This window comes from Hyla sarda, chromosome 3 (genome assembly GCF_029499605.1).
Source record: "Hyla sarda isolate aHylSar1 chromosome 3, aHylSar1.hap1, whole genome shotgun sequence".
In the NCBI taxonomy this organism is placed as follows: Eukaryota; Metazoa; Chordata; class Amphibia; order Anura; family Hylidae; genus Hyla; species Hyla sarda.
This window is the reverse complement of record NC_079191.1, coordinates 74,013,103-74,033,434: the sequence shown is the minus strand read 5'-3', so window position 1 is coordinate 74,033,434 and position 20,332 is coordinate 74,013,103. Positions and strand designations below refer to the sequence as shown.

The 20,332-nt window shown below is 41.1% G+C and overlaps 1 protein-coding gene and 1 long non-coding RNA gene across 2 annotated transcripts in view; one reads left to right on the top strand and one right to left on the bottom strand.

Moving 5' to 3' along the window:
- The window catches only part of FKBP1B (FKBP prolyl isomerase 1B), an 85,736-nt gene extending 68,809 nt beyond the window's left edge, over window positions 1–16,927 (bottom strand). The window contains exon 1 of the mRNA XM_056564352.1: window positions 16,801–16,927. Within this exon, the coding sequence (XP_056420327.1) occupies window positions 16,801–16,837 (37 nt within the window). The 5' untranslated portion in view covers window positions 16,838–16,927. The remainder of the gene's footprint in view (window positions 1–16,800) is intronic.
- Window positions 9,869–11,951, top strand: LOC130361402 (uncharacterized). Its single transcript, XR_008890995.1, has 3 exons — window positions 9,869–10,855; window positions 10,949–11,018; window positions 11,602–11,951. It is a non-coding gene; the product is annotated as an uncharacterized LOC130361402 (long non-coding RNA).
- Window positions 16,928–20,332: the final 3,405 nt, after the last annotated feature.

The window sequence follows — 20,332 nt, the reverse complement described above, 5'->3', positions numbered from 1 at the left end:
AGAAGAGTGGTTGTCACCTTTTAACTCCACGTCTACCCACTTTTTCTTTGGTCTGTCCTTCATATGCTTTTGGGTGGTCGAAAGTTTGTTGAGTAGAATCTCAATGACACAAACAATGTGAAGATTTATCAAATTTTGTGCACATGATCAATAGAGCAGTTGCTAATAGCAACCAATTAGATTTCGTCTTTAATTTTTTTTAAAGGCCTCTGAAGAATAAAGCTGGAATCTGGTTGCTATGGACAACTGCTCACTGTTCCTCTGCATATGGTTTGATAAATCTCTCCCTAAGTTCATATATTTATCGGATTATACATTCGCCAGTCAGCTCTCCTACGTGTTGACAGTTGCTAGGTAACAGTGCTGCACGTCTCTATTTGGCTCAGAGATCGTCAGGTTTGCTAAGAGGAAACCTTTTCACCCCAACCCAAGAAGACTCTGTCACCGTTAGGGATGGTGGATAAATCATTTGCAGACAAGGGTAGGACATGGGCACGACAGGGTAGAGCTCTGAAATGAAACTGCGAGAAGAAATAGCATTATGAGTATGAAAACCATATAAATTCCACATGGCTATGGATGCCATTATTAAAGCATTCATGCCTAGTTGATTTCAATCAATTTCTACCATAAAAATCACGATTTCGGCATCCGCAGGAACATTGAACTGTTTTAATGTTTCTGTGGATTCTGTTTGTAAATAGATTGCTGTCTATGAAGACGGCTTATTTTTTTCCGGGCGGACATTCCACACATTTTCGGTCATAGGAACATGGCGTTCAGGAAATTTTGGAGACATTTGAATTCAAGAGAACCCGGTGCATTGCCATAGAATGAAATTTGCCATAGAATGAAATGCTCCGCCTCCATCACATCCTATTGGCTCACACTTGTCACGTGACATATTTAACCGTCACGCATCGACGCGCACAGCAGTCTCAGTTTGGCTATCACAGGGACAGGATCTCCTCTCCCTGTGATAGCTGAAGCTGCACGGAGCTCACATGGGCTCTGTGGCCCGATTCAATTGGGCCACAGAAGCTCATACATTTACTCAGCTCATACGGCTCATACATTTACTCTTTTATTACATTTACTGTTTTATAGATCTACAGAGCTATCGGGATCCCTATGCCCCATAGCGCTGTCATCAGCGTGCCTCCCCGCGAGTGCTTACTACACCCCACACCCGCAGCTCTGCTCCCCGTCCCCCGTTAACTCTCAGGGAGCGGGGAACATACAGTAGAGCATCGGGCGCTGGTAAAGTAGTATTGCGCAGGCGAAGCACTACGCAAATAGCGTAGGGCTAAAGTTAGTATTGCGCGTGCTCAGTTGTCCTTCCCTACGCAATTTGCATAGGGAGGCCAGCTGGCCATGCGCAGTCTGTATGCATTGCAATAGAATGTGATTTGCCGTCGGATGGCTCCGTGCAGCTTCAGCTATCACAGGGAGAGGAGATTCTCTCCCTGTGATAGCCAAACTGAGACTGCTGTGCGCGTCGATGCGTGACGGTTAAATATGTCACGTGACAAGTGTGAGCCAATAGGATGTGATGGAGGCGGAGCATTTCATTCTATGGCAAATTTCATTCTATGGCAATGCACCGGAACCTACAGTAATTTGACTTACCTTTCCCAGCATTCCATGCAGCCAGAGACAATGGGGGAGATTTATCAAAACCTGTGCAGGGGAATAGTTGACAAGTTATCAACAGTAACCAATCAGGTCACTTCTTTTATTTTTCAGAGGCCTTTTTAATAATTAAAGAAGCTATTTGATTGGTTGCTAAGGACAACTGCACACCTCTTCATCTACACAGGTTTTGATACATTTTCCCTAATATGTCATAAGCCACATGGTCTCCAGGGGCGTGGCTGTGCTGCAGTGTGGTGGGTGTATAGGAGAGTGGAAGGGACTTACTAAAGTAATGCTATCCACCTACCCACTGCAGCATAGCCACATCCCCTGGAGACCATGTGACATATTGTCTCTGGTGGCATGGAATGCTGGGAAAGGTCAGAGACAACAGAAAAAAAAGACTTGCACTACATCACTTCTGTTCCTGTGCTTAAATAAAAGGACAAAGTGGCGCACAGAGGTAGTAGAAGCATATTACACAATATAATAACTTGGCATCATGGGCTCATGGCTGAAGAAAAAATAACTACTGAAATATCCCTTTTAAGATCCTCCTTCCAATTGTTGGCTGAAAATGTAATACACACCAGACTTTTCAGAAGATCTGTCTGTCATCAGTCAGCTAAATCCATCATTCATTGTGCATCAATCATTGTTAAATTTTACCCAACAAATAATCATTTTTGGTTAAAATCATCCATTTTTATAAACTTCAATTTAACGTGGACACCTTAAAGTAAAGCAGGTCATACATTTCCGTAAGCTGTCTTATGTTCGACAGCTATCTTTCCCTATCTTGGCTTAAACATGCATACAATGGCCAAGTACTCATGTATGTTGGGTGGGGAAAAGAGACATCTTTGGTGGCAGCTTATACCTTTGAGGACAAAGGCATTGAGCATATTGACATTCAGCATATCCCCCATATCTGCCCTTTGTGTAGATTCAGGTGGCCCCTTACGCAGCTGATCAGCCATTACCTCTCTCTTAAGGTGCCCATATACCTTAGGCTAAATTCAGCCAAATTCACTGACTTCAGTGGGTTCGGCCAAATGTCCAAAGTGTATGGTGGCCTCCTGACTCTTATAGTCTGACCCGATAGATGATGTTGGTGGAGAGAAGGGTCATTCGTGTTGTATTTTAACCACATGATCCTATTTTACTGGGAGAGATAATCCAGCGCAAGAGCTGTCTGATAAAGGTTACTCCACCCAGTGGAAACATAAATGTTCAGCTCTGTATGGGAATGTCAGGAGAGAACAATTTTTTTAGGGACAGGGCTGCAGCTAACATTCGAATTGCAACATTTACTAAATCTTTGTGGCATTCTTTTTTCTTCTTTTCACCCTTAAAGGGGTACTTCACCCCTAGACATCTCATCCCCTATCCAAAGGATAGGGGATAAGATGTCTGATCGTGGGGGTCCTGCCGCGGGGGGCATCACATAGAATTGCATTGAGGGGGCGTGGCTGTAATGTCACAAGCCTCCGCCACGCATCGCCAGTCATCCAGCACGGAGTGAAGTTCGCTCCGCGCACCGGATGTCTGGGGTGCCGCAGCCAAAATCGTGGGGGGGTCCCCGGCGGTGGGACCCCCACGATCAGACATCTTATCCCCTATCCTTTGGATGGGGGATAAGATGTCTAGGGGGAGTACCCCTTTAAGGTTGTGCCCACTGTCACAGCCTGATGTTGTAGTCAATTGATTCGTTTAGTGGCACCCATTGGGGCGACCTTTGTACTGCAGAGGATGTTACCGGTACAGAACATCTTGCAATTCCCTGTTATTGTAGTTGAACATGTTGAAATAATTGTTGTGCCATTCAGTCATAACCACCTGGGCAACATGTAGAAAATCACCCATGAATACCCTGATCTATGTGCCATCTGGTTTTAGAGTAAAAGGTTAACCCATGTGGTGCTAGAGAGAAGAGTTTAAACATAGAAACATCCTACGCCTGACCTTTTCTGCAAAACCTCCCTAGTCTCCAGCTTCAATTACACTGGGAGCACAGTGTGAATGTCATATATACAGAGGAGAGTCACAGCATGAGCCACATTATTTCCCTTAGTTACAGCCTACCCCAACAAGCTCAGCAGAACATGTTACTAAGACAAAAACACTCAGTTCCAAGAAAGTGACTGCAATCTGCACACAAACAAATCCTTGCTACTCCATTTCACGTGTTTCTATGGTTTTGTTTACTACTCAGTATAACTAAAAAGGTACATTTATCAAACCTTGTGCAAAGGGATAGTGGAGAACTTGCCTATAGAAACCAGATTTCTTTCCATTTTATTAAAAAGGCCTCTGAGAAATGATTACAGGTGATTGCTGGGGTCCCACCATGAGAGTACTATGAGATAAGCTTTTTGTAAAAAGGGCCCCAAATCCAGATATCACAAATCCAAAAAGTAGGGGGGGGGGGTTCCCGTACAGGGCAGCAGGATTTTACATCCATCCCTGCAACGCCGACATCAAATGGACATTTACAGCAATTGCAGATTATTAATATTTCTACATATGATCTCACACCAATGGAAATGTCAGTACTACAGAGGGGCTTATCATTTTCACCCATGCACCCTCTGGACAAGTTTGAGGTAACGAAGGATATCTATCTTTTTTTTGCAGGAAGCTTGTATTGAAAATACTGCATTCCTAATCTGATATGCTCTCCTCTATTGGACCTGCGGACCAACAGGTCATGAGGGACCTACTTGATTTACTGGATGACAATGAGGTAGGCCAACCTAATGTATTCCCTTGTCGTATTCCATCAGAGACAGCTCCTCCCTTGTACATGTTTCCGGCTGTACAATATTTTTTTGACGTGATGAAACAAAAAATACAAAAATTACCCTCATACTCTTTTACAGGACAACTTCTCACCTCTGAGGGATGTACAGCGCTCCGTAGTCTCAACCCCTTAAGGACCCAGCCCATTTTCACTTTAATGACCCGAGCATTTTTTGCACATCTGACCACTGTCACTTTATGCATTAATAACTCTGGAATGCTTTTATTTTTCATTCTGATTCCGAGATAGTTTTTTCGTGACATATTCTACTTTATGTTAGTGGTAAATTTTTGTCGATACTTGCATCATTTCTTGGTGAAACATTCAAAAATTTATATTGCATCATAAAGTTGACATGATTTTACTTTTGGAAGACCTCAGAGTCCTTCAAAGTTCAGCAGCAATTTTCTAATTTTTCACGAAATTTTCAAAATCGGAATTTTTCAAGGACCAGTTCAGTTTTGAAGTGGATTTGAAGGGTCTTCATATTAGAAATACCCCATAAATGACCCCATTATAGAAACTGCACCCCTCAAAGTATTCAAAATGACATTCAGAAAGTTTGTTAACCCTTTAGGTGTTCCACAGGAATAGCAGCAAAGTGAAGAAGAAAATATTAAATCTTCATTGTCACATTTAGGAAGCCCCTATGGTGCCATAACAGAAAAAAAAAACAAAAAAACACATGGCATACTATTTTGGAAACTACACCCCTCAAGGCACGTAACAAGGGGTCCAATGAGCCTTAACACCCCACAGGTGTTTGACGAATTTTCGTTAAAGTCGGATGTGTAAATGAAAAAAAAAATTTTTCCACTAAAGTGCAGTTTTTTTTTCCAAATTTACGATTTTTACAAAGGGTAATGGAAGAAAATGCCCCCCAAAATTTGTAACCCCATTTCTTTGGAGTAAGGAAATACCCCATGTTGGGACATAAAATGCTCTGCTGGCGAACTACAATGCCCAGAAGAGGAGTTACATTTGGCTTTTGGAAAGCAAATTTTGCTGAAATGGTTTTTGGGGGCATGTCGCATTTAGGAAGCCCCTATGGTGCCAGAACAGCAGAAGAAACAAACAACCCACATGGCATACCATTTTGGAAACTACACCCCTCAAGGAACGTAACAAGAGGTACATTGAGCCTTTACACCCCACAGGTGTTTGATGACTTTTCGTTAAAGTTGGATGTGTAAAAAATGACATTTTTTTTTCATTAAAATGCTGGTTTTTCCCCAAATTTAACATTTTTACAAGGGGTAATCGGAGAAAATGCACCCCAAAACTTGTAACCCCATTTCTTATGAGTATGGAAATCCCCCATGTGTGGATGTCAAGTGCTCTGCTGGCGCACTACAATGCTCAGAAGAGAAGGAGCACCATTGAGATTATGAAGAGAGAATTTGGTTGGGATAGAAGTCAGGGGCCTTGTGCATTTACAAAGCCCCCGTGGTGCCAGAACAGTGGACCCCCCCCCCACATGTGACCCAATTTTGGAAACTACACCCCCCTCCCCCCACAGAATGTAATCATGGGTGCAGTGAGCATTTACACCCCACTGGCGTTTGACAGATCTTGGGAACAGTGGATTGTGCAAATGAAAAATTACTGCACCCCTTATTACATTATGTAAGGAGTGTAGTTTCCAAAATGGGGTCATGTGGGGGGGGGGGGTCCATTGTTCTGGCACCATGGGGGCTTTTTAAACACACATGGTCTTCAATTCCAGAAACATTTTCTCTCTAAAAGGCCAATGGAGCTCCTTCTCTTCTGAGCTTTGTAGTGCACCCACAGAGCACTTTACATCCACATATGGGGTATGTTCTTACTCAGAAGAGATGAAGTTATAAATTTTGGGGGGCTTTTTTCCTATTTTGTGAAAATGAAAAATTTAGGGTAACACCAGCATTTTTGCATTTTTCCCCCTTTAACGAAAATGCGTCAAACACCTGTGAGGTGTTAGGGCTTACTATATCCCTTGTTACGTTCCGTGAGGGGTGTAGTTTCCAAAATGGGGTCATACGTGGGTATTTATTTTTTTGCGTTTCTGTCAGAACCGCTGTAAAATCATCCACCCCGTGCAAATCAACAATTTAGGCCTCAAATGTACATAGTGCGCTCTCACTCCGGAGCCTTGTTGTGTATAAGCAGAGCATTTTATGCCCATATATGGGGTATTTCCGTATTCAGGAAAAATTGCGTTACAAATTTTGGGGGTCTTTTTTTTCCTTTTACCTCTTGTAAAAATAAAAGTATGGGGCAACACCGGCATGATTTTTATTTTTTTACACTAACAGGCTGGTGTAGACCCCAACTTTTCGTTTTCATAAGGGGTAAAAGGAGAAGAGCCCCCAAAATTTGAAACACAATTGTTCCTGAGTACAGAAATATCCAATATGTGGCCCTAAACTGTTTCTTTGAAATACAACAGGGCGCCATGCGCATTTGAGGACTAAATTAGGGATTGCATAGGGGTGGACTTAGGGGTATTCAATGCCAGTGATTCCCAAACAGGGTGCCTCCAGCTGTTGCTAAACTCCCAGAAGGCCTGGACAGTCAGTGGCTGTCTGGAAATGCTGGGAGTTATTGTTTTGCAACAGCTGGAGGCTCTGTTTTGAAAACACTACCATACGATACATTTTTATAGTTACATAGTTAGTATGGTTGAAAAAAGACATACGTCCATCAAGTCCAACCAGGGAATTGAAGTGAAGGGTGTAAGGGGATAAGGGAAAGGGATATAGTTTTATAATTCTGCATAAGCATTAATGTTATTTTGTTCCAGGAATGTATCTAACCCTGTTTTAAAGCTGTTAATTGTTCCTGCTGTGACCAGTTCCTGAGGTAGACCGTTCCATACATTCACAGTCCTCACGGTAAAGAAGGTGTGTCGCCCCTTTAGACTAAATCTTTTCTTCTCCAGACGGAGGGAGTGCCCCCTCATCCTTTGGGGGATTTAACCTGGAACAGTTTTTCTCCATATTTTTTGTATGGGCCATTTATATACTTATATACGTTTATCATATCCCCCCTTAAACGTCTCTTCTCGAGACTAAACAATTGTAACTCCTTTAATCGCTCCTCATAGCTAAGATGTTCCATGCCCCATATTAGTTTAGTCGCGCGTCTCTGCACCCTTTCCAACTCCGCAGTGTCCCTTTTATGAACAGGCGACCAAAACTGAACAGCATATTCCAGGTGAGGCCGTACCAATGCTTTATAAAGGGGGAGTATTATGTCCCTGTCCCTCAAGTCCATGCCTCTTTTTATACATGACAATATCCTGCTGGCTTTGGAAGCAGCAGCCTGACATTGCATGCTATTCTGTAGTCTGTGATCTACAAGTTTTTCATTTTTATTGGGGGGGAACAGTGTAAGGGTGTGTGTATATGTAGTGTTTTACCCTTTATTACGTGTAGGTGTAGTGTAGTGTTTTTAGGGTACATTCACACGGGCGGGGATTTACGGTGAGTTTCCCGCTAGGAGTTTGCGCTGTGGCGGAAAATTTGCCACAGCTCAAACTTGAAGCAGGAAACTCACTGTAAACCTCCGCCCGTGTGAATGTACCCTGTAAACCTCCAGCTTTTGCAAAACTGAGAGACTGTGCATGCTGGGAGTTGTACTTTTGCAACAGCTATAGGCATACTGGTTGGAAATTCTTCAGTTAGGTTCTGTTACCTAATTCAGTATTTTCCAACCAGTGTGCCTCCAGCTGTTGCAAAACTAAAACTCCCAGCATGTACTAATCACCGAAGGGCATGCTGGGAGATGTAGTTATGCAACAGCTGAAAGTACACAACTACAACTCCCATCAACCGTTTGCTGTTCGTGCATGCTGGGAGTTGTAGTTTTGCAAGATTTAGAGGGCCACGGTTTAGAAACCACCGCACAGTGATCTCCAAACTGTGGCCCTCCAGATGTTGCAAAACTACAAATCCCAGCATGCCCAGACAACAAACCGCTGTGTGGGCATGCTGGGAGTTGTAGTTTTGCTAAATCTAGAGGGCCACAGTATAGAGATCACTGCACAGTGATCTCTAAATCGTAGCCCTTCAAATATTGCAAAAATACAAATCCCAGCATGCCCAAACAGCAAACAGCTGTCTGGGCATTCTGGGAGTTGTAGTTTTGCAACATCTGGAGGGCTACAGTTTAGAGACCACTGTATAGTGGTCTCCAAACTGTAGCCCTCCAGATGTTGCTAGGCAACAACTCACCCGCTTCCGTAGTCTGCACCAGGGAGCTGCACCTCATCACCACCCACCGCCGCCGCTGATCACTGCCAGTAAGTGACCGCAGGTCACAGCACATTTCCCCCATTCTGCCCGGAATACTGTGGGTGGGCAGAGTGGGGGAACCAAACTTATTCCGACCAATAGCAGGAATAGGAGGGGTGGCACCCCTGCCACCTCACTCCTATCCCTTCAGGGGGATCGGGGGTGTCTTGGACACCCCCGATCCCCCTTATTTTCCGGATCACCGGAGACCCATATGACCCTGGGTTCTTAAGTCCCAGTGCGTCAGGGTGTACCTGTACGCCCTGGGTCCCTAAATGGTTAAACGGTACAAGGAGTTTTTAATCGAGGAAGCAGACAAGGGTGGTAGTGTTGTGATTTGGCCGATTGATATGTACATACAGGAAGCGGAGAAACATCTAATTCAAGATACTACCAACGTCTCCCATCTGATCTAACAGATGTGTTTCAGAGGAAATTGAACTCTCTATTAGATACAGCTCTTGAAAATTGTATCATCTCAAGAAAGGAATTCTCATTTCTGCAGGTAAAATCACCTCATACAGAAAACATATTATATGCTCCCAAAGGTGCACAAGAATTTGTTTTGTTCGACGGGCCACCCGATTATCTCGGGCATTGGCAATATGTGTGAGAAGGCATGTATCAATATTGACTTTTACCTCCAGCTATTGGTGACAATGCTTCTGTCTTATATCCAAGATTCGCTATTATTAAATCAAACATTATAGGACTTGACCCTACCAGATGATGTATTAATGGTTACTTGTGATGTGGAGTCTTTATACTCCAACATCGATCATTGAGATGGGATTGCCGCCACCAAATTCTTTGTTGATAAAGCAGATCACATTGACTCCAACTTGAGTTGTTGACATTTGTTTTAAATCACAATTTTTTTGTATTTGATTTCAAATATTATTTGCAGATTTCCGGCACCGCAATGGGTGCACGTTCTGCCCCCTTCTTTGCCAACCTATATTTGAGTGGGCACACGTATACCCATCAGGCTGCTTCTGTTATTCATTGGTATCGTTACATTGACGACATAAAATTTTTTCTGGAAAGGTTCAAAGGAGGAGTGTATTAAGTTAATCTCCTCCCTTAACTGCAATGACCATAACATCCTGCTAACTTATAATATTTCATCTTCTACAGCTATTTTTGGGGATTTGGAACTCACAGTCATTAATAATCGAGTGGAAACGGATTTATATAGGAAGGAGACTGCCACCAATAACTTACTACACTTCTCCTCATTTCACCCATTTCATACAAGACGCGGAATACCAACTGGTCAAATCTCAAGAGTGCGCAGAAATTGTAGCAGTGATCAACAATTCAAAGTACAGGCACGTGACTTGACCCAGAGATTTAATGATCGGTGTTACCCTAAGAAGATCATCTTGGCAGCTTTTCAGCGGGCCAAACAGGCTGACGAGAAAAAACTACTATTACCAACGAAGAGATCACAAGATGATATAGTACATTTTATATCTACTTACCACAATCAGTGGAACTGAGTGAGCAGTCTATTGGAGCAGCATTGGAGTATTTTGCAATACGATAATCACATCAAGGACATGATACCACAAAAAAACGGTTTTGGTCTCAAAGAATGCACCTAACTTGAAGGAGGTCTTGACTCAGAGTCATTTTTAACGACTCCCAGCTAAACAGACGGTTGGGATTAGATTACAAGGATCCTTCCCTTGTGGGGATTGTAGTGTCTGCCAATTCATGAAGCCCACGCATATGTTTAAAAATCCAAGAGATGGGAAAGACTATTGTATTGGTTCCTATATGAGTTGCAAAACCATGAACGTAATTTATGACCTGATTTGCCTCTGCCAATCTGTATATGTTGGACAAATGGGACAACAACTCCGGAAGAGAATTCAGAAACATTTGTCCAACACAGCATTGGCAACACGTGATGCTAAACATCAGAAGAAACTTAATCCTGTAGCTCTTCATTTTTTGAACTACCATGCTGGGCTTGCTGCAGGCCTGACTGTTGTGGACCTGGAATGAGTACAGGGTGATAACAGAGGTGGGTCTCTGACCAAAAGACTCTTACATATGGAGTCCAAATGGATTTACAACCTGGACACCACCAGACCATCTGGTCTCAATGAGGAACTTTTGTTCACCGGATTTTTCGGTGAGTAATTAATTGCACCAGTAAGGTTGGACCATATGGGTTGGAAATGCTGTCATCTGAGGGGGAACATGGTTTACTCTTTGTCTGTTTTAGTTTACAGGATAGCTCCTTTGTACCATTTATCGGAATGGGAATTGTCTGCTATTATGATTTCCTTGAACTGGTGAGTTATTTATATATGTTATATTATTATTATTTAATTGTAATAGATTTCTAATGATGATTTATGCTTTATCATGGTGTAATTATTTTTAAACAGATATACACATTAGTATTGTCCATTATTGGGGTTACATGGTTTACACATCCACCTTATCAGGGGTCACTTGATCATTATGAGCTTACAGTGCTCTGGTTTTCACATTTGACCACAAACATACAATTAATGGGAGGGTCACAATTGTGTTTATCACACACACTTATTTAGCACATTAGCGTTTTTACACAACCATGTTCACCACACATCTTCCCCCTTTTTCCGCCCAAATTATTATTTTTTTCCCCTCGTTGCATATTCACTCACATTTACATGGAGGGTCTTAATCCGCAGTTTGTTTTTTTATGTTTTTCTCTTCTCTCCTCTGGCTTTCATCACTTTTGTCTTCACATCCATACTCACCATTCACACTCTCATTTTTCATTCCTTATTATTTTTTATTTTTTCGCCCTCTCCTCCTTCCCCTTATTTTGTCACACACCATTATCAATGGCTAAGTAGTGACTTACGAATTTTTATACCTTTGCAGTCTATTATACTATCTCCAATTGGAGGTCGACCCACTGGCTCTCCTTGGATGACTGATAGATAAGCAGAATGGGTTCTTTTGGATCCACTTCAGATGCCATTCAACATATTGAGGATTGGACTTTGATCATCTCTTTGTGACCCTTTGATTCTTCGTTATTGCCACCATGTATTCTTTTGCCCAGAAGCCCATGTGACACTCATTGACTAATTAGTTCATATGATATCTGGACTTTGGTGATATCTTTTGCCCAAATATTGACTCTCTTGAAACTATGTTACCCCTTATGGAGTGGGACTCACTATCATTATTAATGTATTTTTTTATACCTGTCTATGATTTAATACTTACCTTGTGACTCCACTGGGCCTCTGATATTTATTTTTCCATCGCACTGAATCCCTTAGGGGTCTGAACGCATGTTCGTATGTGCCAATTTTTGACATAAATACTTTTTTGTTTTGATTTCTGTGATCTCGTGGTTTCCATGCCCACATCAGCTAGCTCATACGTTGATACAATGGATACTTTCATGTGCTATGGACATCAGGATGATAACATGTACTAAATCATTCCTAATAATAATCATGTGTCAGGTGTGGTACATGACTTGGCGGGACGCTTGCGCATACATGGGGGTTAAGTGACTTTTGCAGGCAGGGTCATTGGACATTGGTGCATAATGGTCATTTTTGTGGTTGGATCAGTTGACCCAATCACATCTCTTGCACTGCTTTGTTTATAGTTAGGCACTTTGATTCCAATACATATGTTCATTTTGGTATGGATTAGAGGTAGTAGATAGGTATATTGGTATATGTATGTGCCCTAAGCCCTTTAAACTGATAGTGGACAGGGCTATTGGATGCTGTACTTGTATACCCCACGTATAATATTGTAATTAGATAGGGTTAATGAACCCCCTATGTGTCCATACATGTACGTTGTTATTTTTTGTTGTAAATTACTTGGTACAATTGTGGGCATTTGTATCACATGGAGGGGATTTTTTGATACAGTCACTGTAACTAATCTATTTTTGATAATTTTATAGGTAATGCAAAATTTTTTTTTCATATATTTTTTAAATTTTTATTTCATTTTTTTATGTGTTTTTTTGCAACACATAATATAGGTATTATTTAGATTTAGGTATTATTTAAATTATTGCTTTATTTATTTACTAATTTTCATTATATTCACTTAAACTCTTTGGTATTTATATCAATAACTGCGCATGAATAGGGCCGACTTACCTGAGTATGTTCGCTGGCACTTGTGTATGAGCAACAAGAATATATGATGAGTTTTGACTCCTGAGACCATACTGTCACTGCATGGGTATACTGACTATGTTTAATCACTATTATTTTGATACCCTCGAGTGATAGGTTCGTATCATGTGATTTATTCGATCATGGGATCTATATTAGTGAAATGCTTGATCACATGATTGGTGCAGTGCCAGCACTTATAGCTCGCCTACAATATGTAAGAATGGTGACTTTTGGGAGCCATGTGACCTTAAACTTGTGATTCATTCAGTCACATGATTGGAGGATCATGGGCACTTGATGCGCACTCACAGCATATTGAATGGAGGGTCATGTGCTTTGAACATGTGATCCGTCGGGTCACGTGATCGGCGTGATGCTGGCGCACACTGTGCGCTGAGAATGCAATTAACTATGGCCCTCACGTCAGAGTATGTGCATTGTGGGCCCGCCAGGTCACGAGTATGCCATTTTTTCCCACACCTGACAGGTATTCTTTTGCTTTATGGGGTATATAAGACACAACATATGATTACACCTCTACACCCCTGAGGAAGTCACATTCAGTGACGGAACGCGCGGGTCTTCTCTATGGACATGGGCTGACCAGGGTAATTTACCCTCCCTTCCTTCCTCTGCCTGTGGTTCCCGTTTACAAGTGGTGGTATTTCAGCAGATCTATGTTGGTTACCGTACTTACCTTCATGACTGTTATTTATATCATATGCACTTACTAACATTGTTTTGGGTTGACTCTTTCACATCTGAGATCTTAACATTGTTTTTGATTCAACATAATTGGTATCGGGTGTGCATCTATTATAGCATTTAGCTTTTTTGTGTGGTATTAAACTTATTGTAAGAGGACCTTTGTAACAAGAATCTCTTCAAAGGAAACCAGCCATGGCGATCATGCAGTCTAATCTGCATGCACCATGTTATAGAGAAGGAGAAGCTGAGCAGATTGTTATATAGTTTTCCTGGAAAAGTTCCAGGATAACTTGTTATTTATTTATGTAAATATCTGCTCATTAGGGGATAAGTAGTCAAGTGGGCAGTGCTACCCAGTAATTGACAACTTTCTCTGTATGCACACTTACATGCTACACTGCCCCTTATTTTTAAAACTACGACATAGATTTTAAAGGCAACCTGCCCCACTAAAAGTGCAGTCCAAACTGCAGGCGTCGTGTTATAAAGCAGGAGGAGCTGAGCAGATTGATATATAGTTTTGTGGGAAGTAATCAAGTGGGTGGCACTAATCTGTGATTGACAGCTATCTCTATAGGGACACTTGTACACAGATATCTGTGAATTACTGAGAAGGACCACCCACTTGACTACTAAGCCCAGAGTGAGCAGAAATTTACATGTATAAATGGCAAGATATCCTGGGAAATTTCCCACAGAACTATATATCAATCTTCTCAGCTCCCCCTGCTCTATAATGTTTGGATTTCCCATTAAATCAAGAACTTCATGGTTAACGTGTATTTAATAGAGAACTCCACCCAAAATAATATTCTCAGACTTGCCAAATGAGTGTCTGTGGGCTGCAACTATCCTTCATTTCTAGAGTATAAATTGGGTAAAGGATATCCTAATCTTTAATTTCTAGAGTATATAATGGGTAAAGGATATACTATATTGAGTAATAGAATGTCAGAGATACAAATCCCTGAGGGGCACCACAACAGGGTCTGGTAAGACTAAAGAGATAGCTCCATGGACTCTAGTCTTTGGAAATAAGTGGGGCCCAGCTCACAGTGTCCATCTAATAGTATCTGTATATAGAAAACAAGATGGTGTATCATTTCATTAAACAGTAGCTGTTGCAGTACATGATCTTTAATGACCTGTCCAGATTTGTCCTAGTCTGGAGAAGACAATGTTTTCATGGCAGTGAATGTTAATGCCACCAAGTACTTCCGAACACTGATATGTCTTTTGAGGCATCATGCGTTTCATGTTCCCCTAAAATGATGGGAGCTGGGGATATCTGACAGGCACTTATCTCTTCCCTCTCCCTAGGCATTCTAACCAATCCCACCACAATGTTTACTTTCACAGAAATTGGTGACATATTAGATAAACTCTCCTTGAGCTTCAATACCCCCAAGACATAGGTACTGGCACTGCATAAGGTCTCTGCTCAGAGTGTTGGAGATACCAAGTGATGGCTATCTCTGACTGGTAGGGTGCTGGCAATAGACTTTAATATCTCCAATGGATAAGTGGTTTGGGGCTTTACCATGGTTTATGGTTCTGCAATACTTCTGAATATAAATTTCCATGTTTTTCTGAGCTGAACACAGCGTTGGCCAGAGTTCTCTGAATTATGTTTCTTAGACAGGTACCCTCTTCTCAAACTACATCAAAGTACCCTCCAAGGCTATCATCGAGGACAAAGTCAGTGCCCATTGGGCTACATGTTACGAACCTAGAATAATTAAGGTCTAGTGCCAATGTAGGTCTAGATCTAGCTGGGGCACCATGATCTACATACAGATCTACATAGTCTGTAAATATGTCACAATAATTTATATAATAAAAATTATATCAAGATGAATTCCCAGACACGCACGACCCATCTGTCTGGAGAATCTCATAAAACAATATGACCTAAGATGAAACAATGTTTTCTCAAGAAATACCTGAAAAGCAATGACTTGCATACATTCATAAGAGCATTCAATGATCCCACGCACATAGGCAGAGTGCAATAGGGAGAGCAAGAAAACACAAAGGTATAGCTAGGAAACGCAGTGATAATACTGAGCATACATATCAGGGTATGAAAGCATTATGTGCCACGGGGTGCAAAGAAAAATATACAGAGAACTATACAGATGTATCAGAGATGAATTGTTGTTTACTTCTCTGATGCTTCTTTGTTGGTGAATTGTAATCATTTTCTATGATAAAGCTGCAGTCCTATTAAGATCACCATCATGTCACCCGGGCATTTGGTAAATTACAAGCTCAGCTTTACTGTATATACACAATACAATGTATATAGCCAAAGCTATGTATATACAAGCAGATCAATTTGATTTATTAAATTCCATAGGTACTTACTTTGGAAAAAATAGTTCATACTTCAAAAATAGATATCCCTTATGTAGAAAATGCCCTGTTACTATGTACTACAGAGGTATACAAGCAATGTGGTATGTGACTAAATAGTCAGAAAACATATAGCAAACACTATACACAACATAGTCTTTGAATGAATCAAAGAGTACATGTATATGTACAGGCGTCGCAGACCTGAGTTAGTCTTTTGGACAAATTCTCGACGATAGAACAATCAGTGGATTCATTCAGGGCTGCAGGTAAACCTACTAACAAAATCAGCTCTGCTGCATCTGTCTACGGAAATTGGATTTTCTGATCGCATTTTATGGATGAAGAATAGGGAAAAAATATAGGTAGTCGTACAATATAGATAAATAAATTGATAGAAAAATAGATAGATAGATCATCTTTTTATGGCATAGCCCAAGCTGACAGTAATGATGATGTATGGGTGGAGGATCTATCCCTGCAGGATCTTCAGTGCTTTGTGGGTAGGCACTAGCTAGGCATTGGTAATATTAATATTATCCTTTATTTATACAGCTCCAACACATTCTGCAGTCGTTCACAATCCGTTGAAGCAGTATACAAATGTAGCAGAGCCAAGTTTGCTATTCTCCACTACTCGGTATCTGTGGTTTAGAATAAAGTTTACATAAAGCTGCACAGTTCTTGCTGCAGTTAATGATGAATTCAGCCCTGCTACATCTGTGCTATGAAAAATGACAAAAAGCTATGAACAAAACAAACATCTGCTACCGATATAACCGGTAGGCCTTGCTGGACATAAGAGCTTATCCTCTAATATCTGTCTATAAAGGGGGCAGGGGGTGTAATGTAGGCATACCGTCTCCTGGAGTGATGGTCTCTATCTCCACTCCCATGGCTGTGCTGTGAACAGTGGACAGGTCTGAGCTTCCCGTGTGAGTGTGTATGGTTCTCAGCCTGTGTGCTCTGGATAACACCTCTCTCTGTTATGGTGGAGGGGGATGTCTACGCTGCAGCCAATAATGCTGCTGGTTGGTCAGGAAGGGTGGCTGGGAAGGAAGAGACTGGCAGGGGCTGGATCTGCAGGCTGGGAATGCTGAATGGAGGAATAGTCAATCTCCTGCTAGGCATGTTAACCCTATCCATTCTGCTGTGCCTGCAGCCATATTGCCAGGGAACATGTTTACCTGTACATGTTCTGTGCTGGCTAAACAGCTATAACTTTTTCGTAAATAAAAACAAAAAATCTTACGCATATCACGTCATATTACTTTGACTTCCTCGCATTTCGAGTCAATGCGGTTTTGTTATTCTGTAGTCAGTGTGCTAGCTACGCTCCCCACTCACCACGCCACCCTAATAATAGTTTTTATTTATATGCGACAACATATTCTTCAGAGGGTGCATGTAAAGAGAGAATCAGACAATACAATTTATGAGGACACAGGGATGACACAAAAGCTGCTGTCAATCATTTATCATTTGCACATTCACCCTTTATACATAAGCTATTTGATATTTTATCTTTTTTTTGTTTTCAAATCCTTGCCCCTTTAAATGAGTACTCCAACCCTAGACATCTTATCCCCTATCCAAAGGATAGGGGATAAGATGTCTGACCGCAGGGATCCCGCCGCTGGGGACCCGTCACGCCGTCACGCCCCCTCCCATAGACTTGCATTGAGAGAATGGGGCGCGACGTCACACGGGGGCGGAGTCCTGACGTCACGGACTTCCGTTCCCGTGGTCGCGACCGAGACCCTCCAGCGCTTCCGGACAAGTAACAGGTGGGTGCCGCATGCAACATTGCGGGGGTGCCCAGCGGCGGGATCCCTGCGGTCAGACATCTTATCCCCTATTCTTTGGATAAGGGATAAGATGTCTAGGGTGGGAGTACCCCTTTAAGGCGAGGTTTCTACACAGGTTTTTTCTGGTGTTTTTTGGAAAACTGCCACCGCAGTTTTTGAGACAAAGCCAGAAGTGTATTCAGAAGGAATGGGAAATATAAAGGAAGGACTTATACTTCTCCTTCCTTCCCCCCCCCAAAAAACACCAGAGAAAAACCTGTGTGGAAACCTAGCCTAAGGAATTCTTTTTGTGGGTATGTTTTTCAAGCTTTCTTTAAAGTGCACCAAGTAGCATCACAACATTTTTGTTGGCCCATTTAAGTAGATCACATCCCAACCTACAGCATTAGGATCCCAAAATAGTGCATTTCACACTCTTCATCACACCCTAAAACACATACGAACCCCCTTAACTAATGCACACCTCCAGGCTAGACCCCTAAACAAATACAGACCCCAGAAACAAATACAGAGTCTAGACTCCTAATAAATAAATGAATACATGAATGAATAAATAAATAAGTAAATACAGACCCCAAACCAAAATCCATAAACAGATACAGACTCTAGACCCCCTAATAAATAAGCAAATACATTCCTAAAACCAAACTTCATAAACAAATACAGAGTCTAGAACCCCTATTGAACAAATAAATAACTAAATTAATAAGGAATAAATAAGTAAATACAGACCCAAACCAAACTTCATAAACAAATGCAGAGTCTAGACCCCCTAATATATAAGGAATACATAAGCAAATACAGACCCCAGAACAAACTCCATAAACAAATACTGATTCCAAACCCACAAATAAATAATAAATTAATGGATAAATAAATAATAAAATAAAAAATAAACACAGACCTTAGGCCAAACTCCTTTAACAAATACTGATTTTTAAACCCCCCCAAATAAATAAGGAATAAGTAAGTAAATACAAACCCCATATCAAACTCCATAAATAAATACTGATTTCAAACCCACAAATAAATAAATAAGGAATAAGTAAGCAAATAAAGATCCCAGATCAAGTTCCATAAACAAATATTGATTCCAAACCTCCCAAATAAATAAATAAACAAACAAATAATGAGTAAATAAGTAAATACAGACCCCAGACCAAACTTTGTAAACAAACACTAATTCCAAATCTCCAAATAAATAATTAAATAACTAAATAAACAAACAAACAGTGAATAAATAAGTAAATACAGACCCCAGACCAAACTTCACAAACAAATGCAGAGTCTAATAAACCCCTAATAAATCAATAAAGGAATAAATAAGAAAATACAGATAAAGATCAAACTCCGTAAAGAAATACTGAGTCTAGACCCCCTAATAAATCAATAAAAAACTAATATATATTAATAAACAAATAAGTAAAAAATAAATAAGTAAATACAGACCCCCAGACCAGACCCCCTAAATAACAAAGAGCTCAGTCCAGACACCCTACATAAGTGTTTTCTGAACAGTGTGTCTCCACTACAGCTCCCGTTCTGAAACAGCTGTAAACACACTATTTGGAAAACACTGGCCTTGATAAATACAGACACCAAGCACTCCCAACGATCAGCAAGTTATCACTTAAAAAAGTCCTTTAACACAATCTGTTTATGAGTTGGTATCTGGGAGTAAATAAAAGTGTGGGAACAGGGAGAGATGAGTAAATGTGTGCATTTATATATCACAAAGAGGAGATTTGCCTGCTCTTCTAGGAGTCCTTCCCTTTCTACCGGAGTCTCACAGACATTCCGGGAGAGTTGGCACCACCAGATTAGCATAGGCTCTTTCATCATAGATCCTTTCATCCGGCATCCGATAATAAAGAACATTTGATGATATGGCACCTGATTTCAGAAAAAGAAGTCCTGTATCCTACAAATGTTTACATGATCAAAAGCTGAAGATTTTACAGAGAGAAAATGGAGAAAACTCTTGGATTTCGGTCAGGGCTCCCCAGTGATAACATGTTCAGATTGCGGTGTATTGTGGTGCGATATTGTGCATCACACTCCTAACAGATACCACTAAAATATAACTTTTAATCAGTACTCATGTAAAAATTAAAGTAAGCCCAGAAATCTTTAAAATGAATGCCAGATGACTTGTATATTAGTGATGTGCACCAGGGTTTAAACCCTCACGTATCAAGGTCTAGGGTACTGCAGATACCCCACAACCCTATCTGGATATCATTAAAATGAACACACTGGATTGCCAGCTTCATGTTTCGCCGTCACAATGGCGTTCTCAAGAGGCAAACAGTGGCATCTAATAGGGGTGTTATACCCCGGGCTACGGCCCTGGGGTTTGGTGAATAATTAATTGAGAGGGCCCCTTATGCCCTTTGGGCTGAATTGTCACATATACACTCCTAACATTACCCTATGGGGGGAAGGCATGAAATGAGATGAAATGGAATCCAGTTATCCTGGGTGGATGAAACAGTGTGTGTCTATGACCATGTCACAAGCCAGAATACCTGATAATCTGACCAGTTGCATTGATGCTTGATATATAAATATATATATATATAT